The sequence below is a fragment of the Hakea prostrata genome, chromosome 1 (genome assembly GCF_041222555.1).
Source record: "Hakea prostrata isolate BN-2017 chromosome 1, UWA_Hpros_2, whole genome shotgun sequence".
NCBI lineage: Eukaryota > Viridiplantae > Streptophyta > Magnoliopsida > Proteales > Proteaceae > Hakea > Hakea prostrata.
This window is the reverse complement of record NC_142600.1, coordinates 75281295-75295598: the sequence shown is the minus strand read 5'-3', so window position 1 is coordinate 75295598 and position 14304 is coordinate 75281295. Positions and strand designations below refer to the sequence as shown.

The window sequence follows — 14304 nt, the reverse complement described above, 5'->3', positions numbered from 1 at the left end:
TCTGGGATGTAAGATTTTGAGGGTTAACGGTTAGTATGGCGGGTTCTTATATTGTCTTTATGAGTTGGAGATTTTTAAATTTAAAAATAAGAAATCCGCCTTTTTTTTTTTTTTTTTTTACAATTCTCATCAGGATTCAGGATAAAAGAAAATCGACGATTTTTAATATTTATTTCATTTTTTCTTTTTGGGAAAAATCTCTGATACTTTCCTTTTTTGGGGGAAAAATCGGTGACATTTTTTTTTTGGGGGAAAAAATCGGTGATTCTGGTGTTCACCATGTGTCACTAGGAACATGGACGGAGAAAAGCTTTCCGATTCAAATCGGCTTGGTTGAGGGCCGGAGGCATCAAGAGTGCAAATCGGTGGTCAATTCGGCATGGGATATAGACACTTCTGGTAATGCTGGTTCACAGCTGCTCAGTTAGATCAAAGATCGTCAAATGTCTTTCTTTTGTCGTCAAGCTTGTGAAATGTCTCTTAAAGAGAGGGATAGCGAGCGTTTTGGACATGTGCAACCTACTATCTAGAAACTATACATCAACTTGAAGAGCTGCAACAAGTTGTGGGTGAGGAGTAAGGGTCTCAACAGTGCGGTTTGAGGTTATTTAGGTTTAACAATTTCTAGTTGAAAAACATCAGATCCAAACACAATTCATTTGATCGCTCTTGCGCCGTAGATGAACAGGACTAAACGATCTGCCAAAGCTGTGGGATGTAAAAATGCTCCGGCATGTACTTCTCGCAAGGCTTGCTGAGCTTCTTCATGTGACAGACATTGCAAAAGTAGTCCGTCAAACGATCCCCGATAGAGGGCATCGAAAAAGTATACGTGGTCAAAAGCGACAGTTGCAAAATAGCGGTTTCGGTTTGGTGTGATTTCAATTTGAGTTGGCTAACTGTTTGTGTTCACGGTTTGGATTTCGAGTGAGACAGTTTTGAGACCATTACAAATATTGTTACTCTTTCTCAACAATAAATTTTGAACAGAAAATATAAAACATTTGAAGCAAAAAATATTTTGATAGTAATCAGTGTAAGTTAAATTTGAAATATATTAGAGAACTAAAGCTCAAAATTGAACATGTGAATGTTTCATAAATGTGGATGCTATTGAATAGAAAATTATTATTATTATTATTATTATTATTATTATTATTATTATTATTATTATTATTATTATTATTATTATTATTATTATTATTATTATTATTATTTTGTCAACAATATGAAAATTTCATTAAGAAAACAAGTCAAGCAACAAAGAACCTGAAGACATAAGGGATGGGAGATAACAAAACAAGGTGATATACCCCCACCACTACCGAAAAAATCTAAACCGATTTGCTCCTCTAGCCAAGCAATTAGCTAAAAGAATGCAAGACCTAGAAACATAAGAGAACTTAACAGAATAAAAGTCTAAAACAATATGAGAAATCTCAGAGATGAGACTTAAACACATCCAATAAAGCGAGTTTATAACTCCATGTAGGGCCTGAACAACAGGCAAGAAAATCCAAATGAACATGGATTTTGGTGATCCCCAAAGACTTCACTAGAAAGAGGACATCCCGAAAAGTTTCAAATTCCATAACCGTAGCTGAAGCACCTTCGCTACCAACACACTGGCAAGCCACAAAAAAGCCCTGTGAGTCCCAAAGGATACATCCTCTCTCGCCATAATCCGTTATCTACAAATAAATTAAAAAAAAATCAGTTTCATTATCAATTCACTCCACTCGAACAGTGGGCCTCTCATCCTTGTAAGAAGTAGTGCCACAATATTCTTGAATCTCTGCACATAATTAAAAGTAGTGAAAGTATGCACTATGGAAGGATTAGTCCTGTTAAAGATAAATGAATTCCTATTCTTCCAGATACACCACATGAGGGAACTCCAAACCTGATCCAAATGTTTCAGATTTCCATAAGCTTTAAACCTAATAAATATGAAATTGATCCAATCATAAAATGAGCTACCATGAAAATCAAAAACATCCAATCTAAGAGGGGATAATTTCCAACATTCTTTAGCATGAGAACAATGAAACAAGGCATGCCTAACATGCTCAACATCCTTACCACAAATGAGACACAAAGGAGTATGGGAGTTTCTCCTATGAAATAGAGAATTTCCAATTGCTAATGCTTCATGGGAGGCTCTCCATAAGAAATATTTTATTTTGGGCAAAGTTGGGATATTCCAAATACGTGTCCAACAAAAAGAAGGAGAAGAACAAGAAGCAATATTACCTTGGGAATCAACCAAATTCAAACATTGATAATAAACTGATTTAATAGTGAAGTTCCCTTATTTCGACTTGTGCCATATCCAAGAATCATTTGTGGAAGGGGAGAGGATAGGAATGGTTAGAATAGCATTCACTTCCCTAGGAGAAAATAGAGATACTAACACATTCTTCTTCCATCGCAATGAAGACCAATCAATTAGGTCATGTACAAGTATTGGGCCATCCGGGTGGGGAGGGGTAGAGATGCATTTTGAAGGTAAAGAGGGCACCCATTGGTCTGAGTAAATATAGGTAGTTAATCCATTACCTACTTGTCGGATCAGACCATGTTTAAGTGCATAACTCCCAGTGAGGACACTTCTCCAACCCCAAGAGCAATTTAAGGAGACCTCAACATCCAGCAGGGACTTTCCTTTCAGGTACTTGGCAGACATCACTTGGGCCCACAGGGAATTCGGATGTGTTAGAAGTCGCCAACTTTACTTTGCCAGTAGAGCTTTATTAATACATTGAACATCTCTAAAGCCAAGACCCCCGTCCCTCTTGCTTCTATATAAGGTTTCCCATTTAACCCAATATATCCCCTTACCTTGGTCATTTTTCCACAAAAAATTCTGAATTTTTTGGATTATGAATAAGCAAAGTTCATTTGGAATTAAGAAACAAGACATAGCATAGACAGGAAGAGCAAAAGCCACTGCTTTAATCATGACTCCTTTACCTCTAGTATTAATAAATGTAAGACCTCTTCAAGAAAAAGTAAAAGAAAAATAAATTAACAGGCATAATAAAATTAGTCCACTAAAACCTCTCCAAAACTATATTGTAGTAAAACTAACGGGCTGACCCAAACCAACCCAAGTATAGCCCATTAAGATTTGGTTTGGTCTGATTCAAACTATAACGGGCCAATTCGGTTCAGTTTTAACAGTTCAGGTTGCAAATTGACACTCCTAGTGACGAGTATTCCCAGAGTTAGGTTAATATTGTTAGTCTTACAGAACTCTTAGCTGAACATTTGGTTAAGGAGGAAGAGATTTCGAGGCAGAAAAAGTAGGATAGATTGGTTGAAAATATGGAAGTCAGCAGTACCAACTGGAACATTTGGTCATATATTTGAACTCAACATAAACCCACAATCAAAATAGGAGAAAATTCTTGTGTTGGTCTCCCTGAAAAGAAACTGCACTTGGTTCTTTCAGAATCATTCAAGCTTGGTTGTTAAATTGCGCTTCAATTACACAGATAAATTCGTTTGATTTGGAAGGCAAAAATTACATCCAAAAGACAGCAGTACCAAATATGGTAAGAATTTTAATTAGTTTCTATAATCAAGTAAAATAATGATGTGGGAGCTTCCATTTTAGGCTTGAAAATTTTTGCTTCCCTTAAAACAAAACCATAAGTTTTTGCCTTCTCTCCAAGGTGTGGCCTTCTTCCCTGTTCTCTGCTCAACTTGACATATACAAAGCACTTCCTGAGAAAGTTTTCACACCTGAGAGGAGAGAGGAGGTCATTTCAAGTTTTGGATGAATGACTCCTGCCGGCATTTCTTCTTGCACAGCATCCTACGAAGTAGACAATCGACTGTTTGCCACAGAAAACAAGTAGCAATGAGAATACAATTGCAGAAAATTACCATGCAATTCTACTTCAGAATGAAAAGTTACCATCACCATATATTAGATTGGAATTAGCAGCAAAATGATAACACTCAAGCTGTGTTGTATGACGTAAGGCCTTTTATATGCATAGCTACTCGTGGTCAAGTTAAATAAGGGTACTTAATCATTTTCTACCTCTGGTTGAGCAAGTATCAACCTTTAAAATGTGAAGAACCAGTGTCTAATATAATTTCTAGATTTTCCAAATGAATTCAGTCGTCATGAAAAACATAACCTTTTTCACCAATCAACAGAAATTTGATGAGAGCAAGGGTCTTACCAAAACAACAAACAGAACCAAACTAAAGATTGCAACCACTCTCCATTCTTCCTTCATGTATTGTGCAACCCCAGCCCTGAAAGAGAGAGGAAGAGAATCTTAGTGATGTGGGGAATTCTATAGAGAGTAGAAAGAATGAGAATGTGGGCAAAATGGAGAGTTTTTACTTGCAAGAATCACAACTGTAGCACTTGATAGATCTAGCATTTTTGTAAAGTTTGCAGTCTTTGTTAGAACTGACGGGATGGAAACTCAAGTCATAGTAGGAAGCATTTACAGCAGGATAGCCACACCTAACAACAAGAAAGACGAGTTCTAGGCAATGAGCTACCAGTTATGAGGTAAAACTCATGGTGCCAAAATTCCTTCTTTAAGTAGTATTTCTTCCATAAATAAGTTCAGATGCATCTCAGAATAAGGCAGGCACATACTCCGATGGCGGTCGACAGCACCCAGCTTCCATGGGAGTAAGTTCTGCCATTTTATACTGCTTAAGGGTCTGCAAAATTTTCATGAAAATTTCAACATGGAAATCAAATACAGATAAAGAAAATGTTGTCCTAAAGGTTGGAAAACATGACCTTAAATTTCTTGGGAAGGTTATTGCAGTCTTCAGATTTAACAAGACAACTCTTCAACAGTTCCCAGTTCCGGGTGTTGTTCAACTAGAACAAAATCAAATAACGACATAAATAAAAGTTGATAGTCCCGAATCAAAATTCCAAATTCCTAACCACCAATGGGAATGCCTTACTTCTTTTCTAAACCAGGAACCATAATCTTGAAGTTGATACTCCTTGTACCTGAAACCAATAATCAGAAAGAACGACAAGAAGAACAGTAGATGTCTAGATGATCAAAAATCCTGCTTGCAAAATATCTAAAATTCTAACACATTTCAAAAACCTAGCTTAGCAGAAAGATAGGTAACTGAAAAATAGAGGTGCACAGGCAGTAAGTCAAGTTCAACAATTTTCTGGTTGTTGCTTAATCATGTCTCAGGATCTCTGATCCCCAGCTTTGTACATCAAATACGGTAAAAGTATGCCCGGTTTCTTTTTTCCCTTCTTTTGAGAGGGGGGGGGGTGTGTGAAAGGTGGGGTTGATTCCAACAGCAGTATCACACAAATAGTGTCTTACCTCTGGCCAGCTACTGAATGCCCAGATCCATTGTTTGTTTCGATGAACCTAGAAAAGAGTGACAATATTATATTTAATCATTTGCTCAAGAATCTCATGGAAGCAATATTAAGGGGAAAAACATTCTAGTAAAGTTCTATAAACAATGAACAAACAAAGGGTGGAAGAAAAGTCTCATGGAAGTGAAAAAAGAGTTATCCAAGGAACAACACAGTATCAGGTATTCAATGGTGTTGCAATACTATTCTGCATCAAATAATATTAGCATTTTGATAGCAGCAGTATCACAAAGCTAAATTGCATGAACAGGTACTTCTTATACAACAAAAAAGGGGATTGGGGGACATATCTGCAGAAAGAACTCTCCAATTCATACTTGAACTACAATTCCTTGCCACAATTGGGAAATGTCATATTCAGCAACCACTTTGACTTTGCAGTAATTATAGAACAGTTAGGTCCAACCGTAAGTAATCTTATAACTCCTGGTTTTCAAGACAAACAATTAATACCTCAAAACCCAATTCTCAATCTCTCAGCTTGTTGGAATTTTAAACCAAAATACCATTTCTAACAATTAGTTCCACCTTAAGGACGATGTGACACAAGCTGAAGATTACTTTCTGTACGATTCCTTCTCCTAATATGGGTATGGCGCCATAAATTCAATAACATTTGATCATAGAATTGAATCAATTCATGACTTCATAGAATCAAGGAAAATGAGATTGCATTCATTGCTATACATACAACAAATATGCGAATAATTCAAATAATGAATCCCATTCTAATATTTGAATGAAAAATGGAGAACAATTACAGCTTCCCTACCCACAGTACTTACGCTAGAACAATAAACACCAGAATTGCCACCAAGATCAAGCATAACATCACCAAATACTGAGAGCAAGGTCAAGGCCAATCCGAACTCTTTAAAATAATATATCAATAATCTGCTTCATAAATTCATTCAAGTAGGATACTATCCACAACAGAATAGAGATGTCCTTCAATGCGCCCCAAAAACCAATTAACGATCTGTAAGTGAAATAAACCAAACTGGCATTATTGGAGATAAATTAGAGGAAGAAACTTCAGCTTCAAAGCAAAGAATAGTAGAACTTACACGACAAGGATTAGGGCACCAAGGGCTAGTACCGGATGAGTGAGGGATTTTCTACAGCCATCGTGGTGAGTGCTCATCCACACCCCGAAACAAATAACAGCTACAGCTAATAGCTGCACGATTAAAACAAAACAAAACAATACAAATCTCTATTTCGTTCTTTGTTGAGTATCTCTTAGCAAAGCAGGGCAAAATGGAAATCCTAATTGACCAACAAAAACCAAGGAAAACCCAACGAAATATTTGAAAAACAAGTGAGAGTAAGAAGAAAAGAGTAGGAAGAAGTTTATGAAAATGTGGAAAGAAAGAAAAAAAAAAAAAAGAAAACCTTACAACGAAACAAACAAAGATATAAAATACTTGGAATATTCAGAAAGAAAAAAAATAAGAAAAAAAAAAAGAAACCCCCCGGGGGGGGGGGGGGGGGGGCGCCCGGTAGCTGGAGCAGCTCAAGAAGATCCTCCACGTAGGACTAAACGAATTACCAAAACCTGCTTTTCTGGGATTACACTCAATGATGTGGTTGTTTAGATGGGCTGGATTTAGTGGTTGTTGTGGGGCTGTTTAATAGAATGGGAATGGGTTTTTAGATGTTGGTTGTGATGGTTTTAGTGGGCTGGATCTGTCTTATGCTTAATGTAATACAATTCAGTAATACGGCGAAAAGGTTATCTCCTACCTTATTCTGCTCTCTGTCTCTACTTCGTCTCCTTGCTCATTCTTCTTCTGCAACTTACAAACTATTTGAATCATATCAATTTGGTCCGACCTGCCGGATCCATGGCTGAGGAACCGAGCACGACATGCTGAAGAGCTGTTCGACAACTGTACAGCATCCACCGATCCGCTGCGGATGGATCCTGCGTGCATGGCTGAGCACGCCGCCATGCGCGCGTTCCTTCTGGCGAATTGACTATTGAACACCATGGATGGTCGAGTAACAGCAAGCTCTCCAGTTCAAGACACAAGAGGAATTCTGGTACACCGCCTGGCTCGCGGCTCTACATGTTCAATTCCGATCCGGCACGCTCGCTCGAGTGGATCTTCCCATTCGTGGAGTTGATCCTGTCGGGTGGCTTTTTCGCGCTGAGAAGTTCTTTGAAGTCCATGTATCCCTGCGCCAACGGATCAACTTTGCATCAATTCATATGGAAGGATTGGCTCTCCAATGGTTTCAATGGGTAAGCAAAACCAAACTATTCACTAATTGGTCTACCTTCACTCGTGCTTTAGTTCGTTTTGGCCCAACTGATTTGAAGATCCTCGTGCCGCATTAGCAAAACTTATGCATCTGCACTGTTGCTGATTACCAGCACAATTTGGCACTTGCTAATCGCGTTGACGGGTTACCCAACGACTTCCTAGTGAGTTGCTTCATTTCTGGTCTCGGATCGACATCCGCACGGTAGGCATTCCGACCAACGGAACTCATGGACGCTGTTATGCTAGCACGAATCCAGGAACAAAAACACCAAGAAGAAAACGCTCTTTTATGCGACCCACTCGGTGCTGCGGGCATCCCTTCCACTTGTTTCCACATATTCAAAACACCACCGTCACCTATATCTACCTCCAACATTCCAATTAGCGCCTGACGATATCTGATGCAAGTTCGTCGTGAGAAAGGATTATGCTATAATTGTGAGGAAAATTTATTCCAGGACATAAGTGTAAACACCGGCAACTCTACCTGTTGGAATTTGAAGAAGATGGTGACGACTCAGTGGAGCATGTTGAACAATACAAAACAGAATCAACCGAAATTGATTCAATCAGATCTGAAGAAATGGTTCGTGAGATGTTCTCTATAATGGGCGTAAATTCTCCAACCACTATTCGACTCACTGGGGTACTAGCAGGGCAGCCGGTTCAAGTATTGGTTGATGGAGGCGCACTCACAATTTCATTCGGACGGAGGTTGCTAACAATCTGAATCGCAGGAGCGCACCGATTTCAGTTCTAATCGGCGCGGCACCGACTCGCGTGCTCCGGTTAGTACGAGTGGCCCTCCATTTGCAAAATTACAATACTAACCTTGAGGCATATGTGCTACCCATCTTCGGTGCAGACGTTATCCTCGGTGTACAATGGATGGCCACACTGGGGCCCATCCTGTTTGATTACCGAGAGAGGACCTTACAATTCAACGATTCAGATCACACCATCATTTTAAAAGGGTCCACCAATCACACACCTATGCAATTGCAGTGTCATGGTTTGCGCAAGGCCTATGAAGCCCATGAGCTTGTGGTCTTACTACGTTTAGAAATGGAGCCCATAGCTGAGCCCACAAACTCCATTACTTCAACAGCTTTACAACAGCTATTGCAACAGTTCTCTCAAGTGTTTGAAGAACCCACTGGGCTTCCTCCTTCAAGGGCCCATGACCATATTATACACCTGCAAAAAGAAGCCCAACCAATTAATGTCAGACCCTATCGATATCCACACTTTCAAAAAACAGAGATAGAGCGCCAGATCACTACCATGTTGGACACCGGCATCATCCGCCCAAGCATCAGCCCCTACTCATCACCGGTACTCCTCGTCAAAAAAAAAGACGGCACCTGGAGATTTTGTGTTGACTATCGCGCTCTAAATGCGATAACAATACGAGATCGGTTCCCTATTCCTACCGCCGATGAGTTATTCGATGAACTCTATGGAGCTCGTTTCTTTTCCAAAATTGATCTCAGAGCAGGCTATCATCAAATCCGCGTCCGACCAGAGGATGTACAAAAAACAGCGTTCAGAACCCATGAAGGCCATTACGAATTCCTCGTAATGCCCTTCGGGCTGACAAACGCTCCTTCAACTTTTCAGGCAGCAATGAACCATATATTTCATCCTTTCCTGCGACGGTATGTACTCATTTTCTTTGACGATCTTTTAATTTACAGCAAGACATGGGAAGATCATCTCGGCCACCTCAAAATTATATTAGAAACTCTCTTGCATCATCACTTATATGCCAAACGCAGCAAATGTTCATTCGGTTGCTCGAAATAGAATACTTGGGGCATATCATTTCTGGTAAAGGACTCTCTGTAGATTGTTCCAAGGTGGAAGCAGTTCTTGCTTGGCCGATTCCCCGAAACCTAAAAGAAGTCAGAGGATTTCTCGGATTAACGGGATATTACAGGCGTTTCATAAGAGGATATGCCCAGATTGCCACACCTTTAACAGATTTAATGAAAAAAGGAAATTTTACCTGGACTGAAGCAGCTGAGAAGGCCTTTCGTGCTCTGCAACAATGTCTTGTTCAAGCCCCACTCCTCGCCTTACCGATTTTACACAACCATTTATTGTTGAAACGGATGCTTCGGGTACTGGGGTTGGCGCCATCTTATCTCAACAGGGTCATCCAATCGCTTTTCACAGTCGCAAATTATCTCCACGCTTGCAAGTGACTTCTGCCTATACACGAGAAATGCTCGCTATCACACAAGCAGTTTCCAAATGGAGACATTACCTGTTGGGAAGTAAATTCACTATCAGAACCGACCAACGTAGCCTACGAGAGCTTACTGATCAGATTATTCAAACACCGATCAGCAATATTGGTTGAGCAAACTCCTTGGTTTTGAATTTGACATTCAATACAAACCGGCAGGGGAAAATCAAGGGCGGATGCTCTGTCTCGCATGCCCGATGTCCAGCTTCACACCTTGACCATCAACACACCATCTCCAATTTTCTTGGACCGCCTTCGTCACGAAACTGCAACGTCTCAAGAGCTTGCACAAATTCTGGCAGGCACTGTCGCTGCCGATCCTGCATATAGTCGGTATGCACATCGCAACGGCTTATTATTTTACAAAGGGCGTATTCTCATACCCTCTGCCTCTGAACTCTGCACAACCTTTCTCAAGGAATACCACGATTCTCCTACTGGAGGACATGCCGGTTATATGCGAACCCTTAAACGTCTCACCGCCAATGTTTGGTGGCATGGGGTGGCTAAAGAAACCAAAAAATATGTTGCTAATTGTCTCCTTTGTCAACAGCTGAAAACTCCACCACAAAATCCTGCAGGCTTATTACAACCACTGCCAATACCAGAGGAGGTTTGGGACGACATCTCCATGGATTTCATTACAGGACTTCCACCATCTCAAGGAAAAACGGCTATAATGGTCGTGGTTGACCGCCTCTCTAAATACAGTCATTTCAGCTCTTTGCCTACGGGTTTTACAAGCATTCAGGTTGCCGATTCGTTTCTCACGGATGTTGTACGCCTCCATGGGGTACCTCGCTCCATCATCACCGACCGAGATCCCCTGTTTTTGAGCCACTTTTGGAAGGAACTTCATCGCCTGCAAGGTACTACTTTAGCCTATAGCACAGCCTACCACCCCCAAACTGATGGCCAAACAGAGGTCCTCAATCGCACCCTTGAGATGTACCTCAGGAGCTTTGTGGTAGATGCACCGCACGCTGGACAAAATACTTAGGCTGGGCGAACTTTGGTACAATACGCACACCAAACGCAATTAACATGACACCTTATCAGCCTTGTATGGGCGACCTCCTCCAGTGCTCGGTCGCTACCTTCCCGCTCCACTTTGAATGCTCCGTGGATACCGAACTACGGACGCGAGACCACATTATTAACACTTTGAAAGCAAACTTGCTCCGTGCCCAACACCGGATGAAATTCCAAGCTGATAAACACCGGCGAGATATGGCGTTCGCGGGAGATTGGGTTTTGTTCGCCTCAAACCATATCGCCAAACCACCGTTGCCCGCCGCCTCAACACCAAGCTTGGCGCGTATTTCGGTCCTTATCGGGTCGAGTGGGGAAGGTTGCTTATCGCGTTGATCTCCCTGAGGTTCTCAGCTTCATCCCGTATTTCACATCTCGGTTCGAAGCCTTGCTCGGAGATCCCCGCCCTTTGCTGCCTCCCTCAGCTCCCTCCTCCTAAACTCACCCTGCTGCAATACTTCAACCCGCGGTTAGGCGCAATCTTATCTATACCAGTGTTGGTTATGGGAAGGCTTCCATTTGAAGAGGCCACGTGGGTGGATCAAGATGAATTCGTCGTGTTTTCCCGTTTACCTTGAGGCGGTTGTTTATATGGGCAAGCAATGATTGAATCCGCGGTGCTGAGCAGCTCAAGAAGATCCTCCACGTGGACTAACGTTCCAAAAGCCTGCTTTTCTGAAGGTTACCTCAATGTTGGGTTGTTTAGATGGGGCTGGTTGTAGAGTGGGTTGTTGATGAAGGGCTGAGTTTAATGATGGGATGGGTTGTTAGATGAGGGTTGAGATTGAAATAGAAGTGGGTTGTTAGATGAAGGGCTGAGATCTAGATCTAATGAAATGCTATAAATGTAATACAATTCAGTAATCGGCGAAGGTTATCCCTACCTATTCTGCTCTCGTCTCCTCGTCCCTTGCTCATTCTTCCTGCACCAAACTTTTGAATCATATCAGAGCGCGTGAGAAAGATCTATGGATAATACAATGTCGGAGATTTTGTAGTTCACACTACACAGGACTGATTTAGCAGAGAAATTTTTTTCAAAATTCTCAAGTGGCAGCGCCTGCCTGGGGCACTTGCACAGTTGCACTGCAAGAAAACGGAGCATGCGAAGACAGCGTTAAGTGGGGACAAGAAGAGGAAGGGTAACTACGTCAATATCCAAAAGAGGTCACGTGATGACGTGGACCGTGGTTCATTAAAGAGAGACTGGTCGGACTTTATATATTTTTGTGACCTTTAATTTAATGTATGTCGTTTTCTTTCACGAAAATCTCTAATGTATATCAATCACATACTAAGCGAACGGGGCCACGCGTTTTCCTTCTGAGTAATCCACTCCAAAAAAAAATCCAGTAAACAGATAATTACTGTTCTACCCTTGTATTGTAACTTCATTACTAAACGAATCTTCCCATTTATCAAATCACTATCCTTTAGAAAGCAAAGTTACTTTGGCCCTAGTGTATTACTTTGAAAAACAAAAACAAAAAAAAAACAAAAATTTGGCCCTGCCTCATCATGAGCCTAGATAGGGTTTGAGCTTAAGATTTGAGCAGTCGTCAAAAAATTCGGATCATCTTCCCGTCGGGAGAGCACAGAGTGCTCCCCATGACTTCCTGACCACAAAAACTAGTGGGTTCCCCTGGTGGAAATTTTTTTCAAAAAGTGTTTTTCACCGTGGGCCCCACTAGTTTTTGTGGTCGGAAGGCGTCGGTTGCTGATCTGGACTCGTCGTCAAAGAGTGTCAGGTGTAAGGTTAAACCTGGGATTACTATTTTTTCTGTCCGACTCAATCCAACTCCTTGATTTTTTGCCCTGATCATATCCGGATCCTAATTTTAGTTATGACTTTAATGAGGGATTTAATCATAATATTCATCCTTATATTAACCTTAGTCAAAGCCCTCATTTTGACCTTTCTAATCCAATGAGTGCACTCCGTTTGAATCCTAATGGTGCCAAATGCCAATGTCTATTTTGTCCTTCATTAGAATTATTAATATCAAATTATACTATAGTTTGATTACTACCTCACCCTTTTGTACTTTATGAAATTATTAACTTAGACTTTGCCTCAAGTTTCTACGCTCCTTGTTATTATATTTTGCAAATTAATTGATGAAGGGCCATCTTTGTATTTTTTTCAGAAATCTCAAAATAATTGTAAGTTTGTATATTACTTATTTGTCCTTTATATCATCTCATCAAGATTTGACTCTTTAAATCTAAAATGACAATAATATAAGGTTAATATTAGTCTTATTTATAAATTTTCTAAATGAACATAATTTCATCTTTTGGCTTCTTATTCTCGCAAAAGGCAAATGGTGAGCATCAATAAATTTCTTGGGAAGATTATTGCAGTCTTTAGATTTTTTTTCCCCCTCTCTCTATATGGGGATGGAAAGTATATTAATGCCGCCAGATGGGGGCAAACCGAGGACCTCCCTGTGGGAGGTTGGGCCTTTTACCGCTTTACTAACCAACCATTGGCAACCTTCAAATTTAACAAGACTACCCTTCAACCGTTTGCAGTTCCGGGTGTTGTTCAACTTAGAACAAAATAATATATATTTGTCCCACACCAGGCCAGACATCGCTTATGCCAGTCATCAAAATAAAAGGGTAGGTATTTTGAGGATCACTAACAACAATTGAAGAACTATGAATCAGAAACCAATATGCAAAATTAGTGAAGCCAATTAACTTGAAAGAGCACTAATATCAACTTCAGAAGATGGTAGGGATCACTAGTAGCTCGGAAACACAATTAAACTAGAATCAATAGAACCATCAGATGCCAAAGAACAATGATTTACCATCCAAAAGTTCAAGCCTAGGTGAATGCTTAAGTATCACAGTCAAAACTACAACTGAATATGACCTAAATGTAACATAGAAAGGGAAAGAAAACCAAAATACAGAAGCAAATTGAATCTAATTTCAGGAGGGATTGTGATTAAAAGGCTTCCAGCAGTATTTGAGATGAATGTCACTGTAGAAAATATTTCAAGTCAATAATAAACCGTGCTTTGTGATTTTGGAAAGCAGTCTCAAAACTAAACAAGGGACAACTACTTCACTCTCTCTGCTCTGTTTTCTTCTTTACTGTTTCTCCACACACTAAGAATTTCATTATCAATCAAATAGAAAGAGATAAGCTCATAGATTTCCAACTTCAATCGGCGTTTGTCACAAGAAACCAACAATCTTGAGAGCGAGAGCAAGAGACGTAGAGAAATGAGATTGTGTGTCGTTGTATCCACCGGCGGGGAACACGAACCCTAACTTTCGCACGTTCCAGAGCAGGTTTGATTTTTCTCCCCAATCTCTCCAAATTTTCGAGTTGCAAGCTA

General features: G+C 40.4%; 1 protein-coding gene across 1 annotated transcript; it reads right to left on the bottom strand.

Moving 5' to 3' along the window:
- Nucleotides 1–3223: 3223 nt before the first annotated feature.
- On the bottom strand, nt 3224–6806 carry TET10 (tetraspanin10). The gene is made up of 10 exons (XM_089142401.1): nt 6463–6806; nt 6320–6374; nt 6181–6236; nt 5337–5384; nt 4951–4999; nt 4778–4861; nt 4628–4695; nt 4364–4489; nt 4197–4272; nt 3224–3839 (listed from the first exon to the last, which is right to left on the bottom strand). The coding sequence occupies exons 1-10, from the start codon at nt 6537–6539 to the stop codon at nt 3771–3773; spliced, it is 708 nt and encodes a 235-aa protein (XP_088998527.1). The 5' UTR covers nt 6540–6806; the 3' UTR covers nt 3224–3770.
- Between the last annotated feature and the right edge of the window lie 7498 nt (nt 6807–14304).

Coding starts and splice junctions, on each gene's coding strand:
- TET10 (XM_089142401.1), bottom strand. CDS start 6,539: ATGAGCACTCACCACGATGGCTGTAGAAAATCCCTCACTCATCCGGTA. Junction 6,375..6,462: donor GGTGCCCTAATCCTTGTCGT/GTAAGTTCTACT, acceptor TTTCACTTACAG/ATCGTTAATTGGTTTTTGGG. Junction 4,490..4,627: donor TGCTGTCGACCGCCATCGGA/GTATGTGCCTGC, acceptor TCTTGTTGTTAG/GTGTGGCTATCCTGCTGTAA.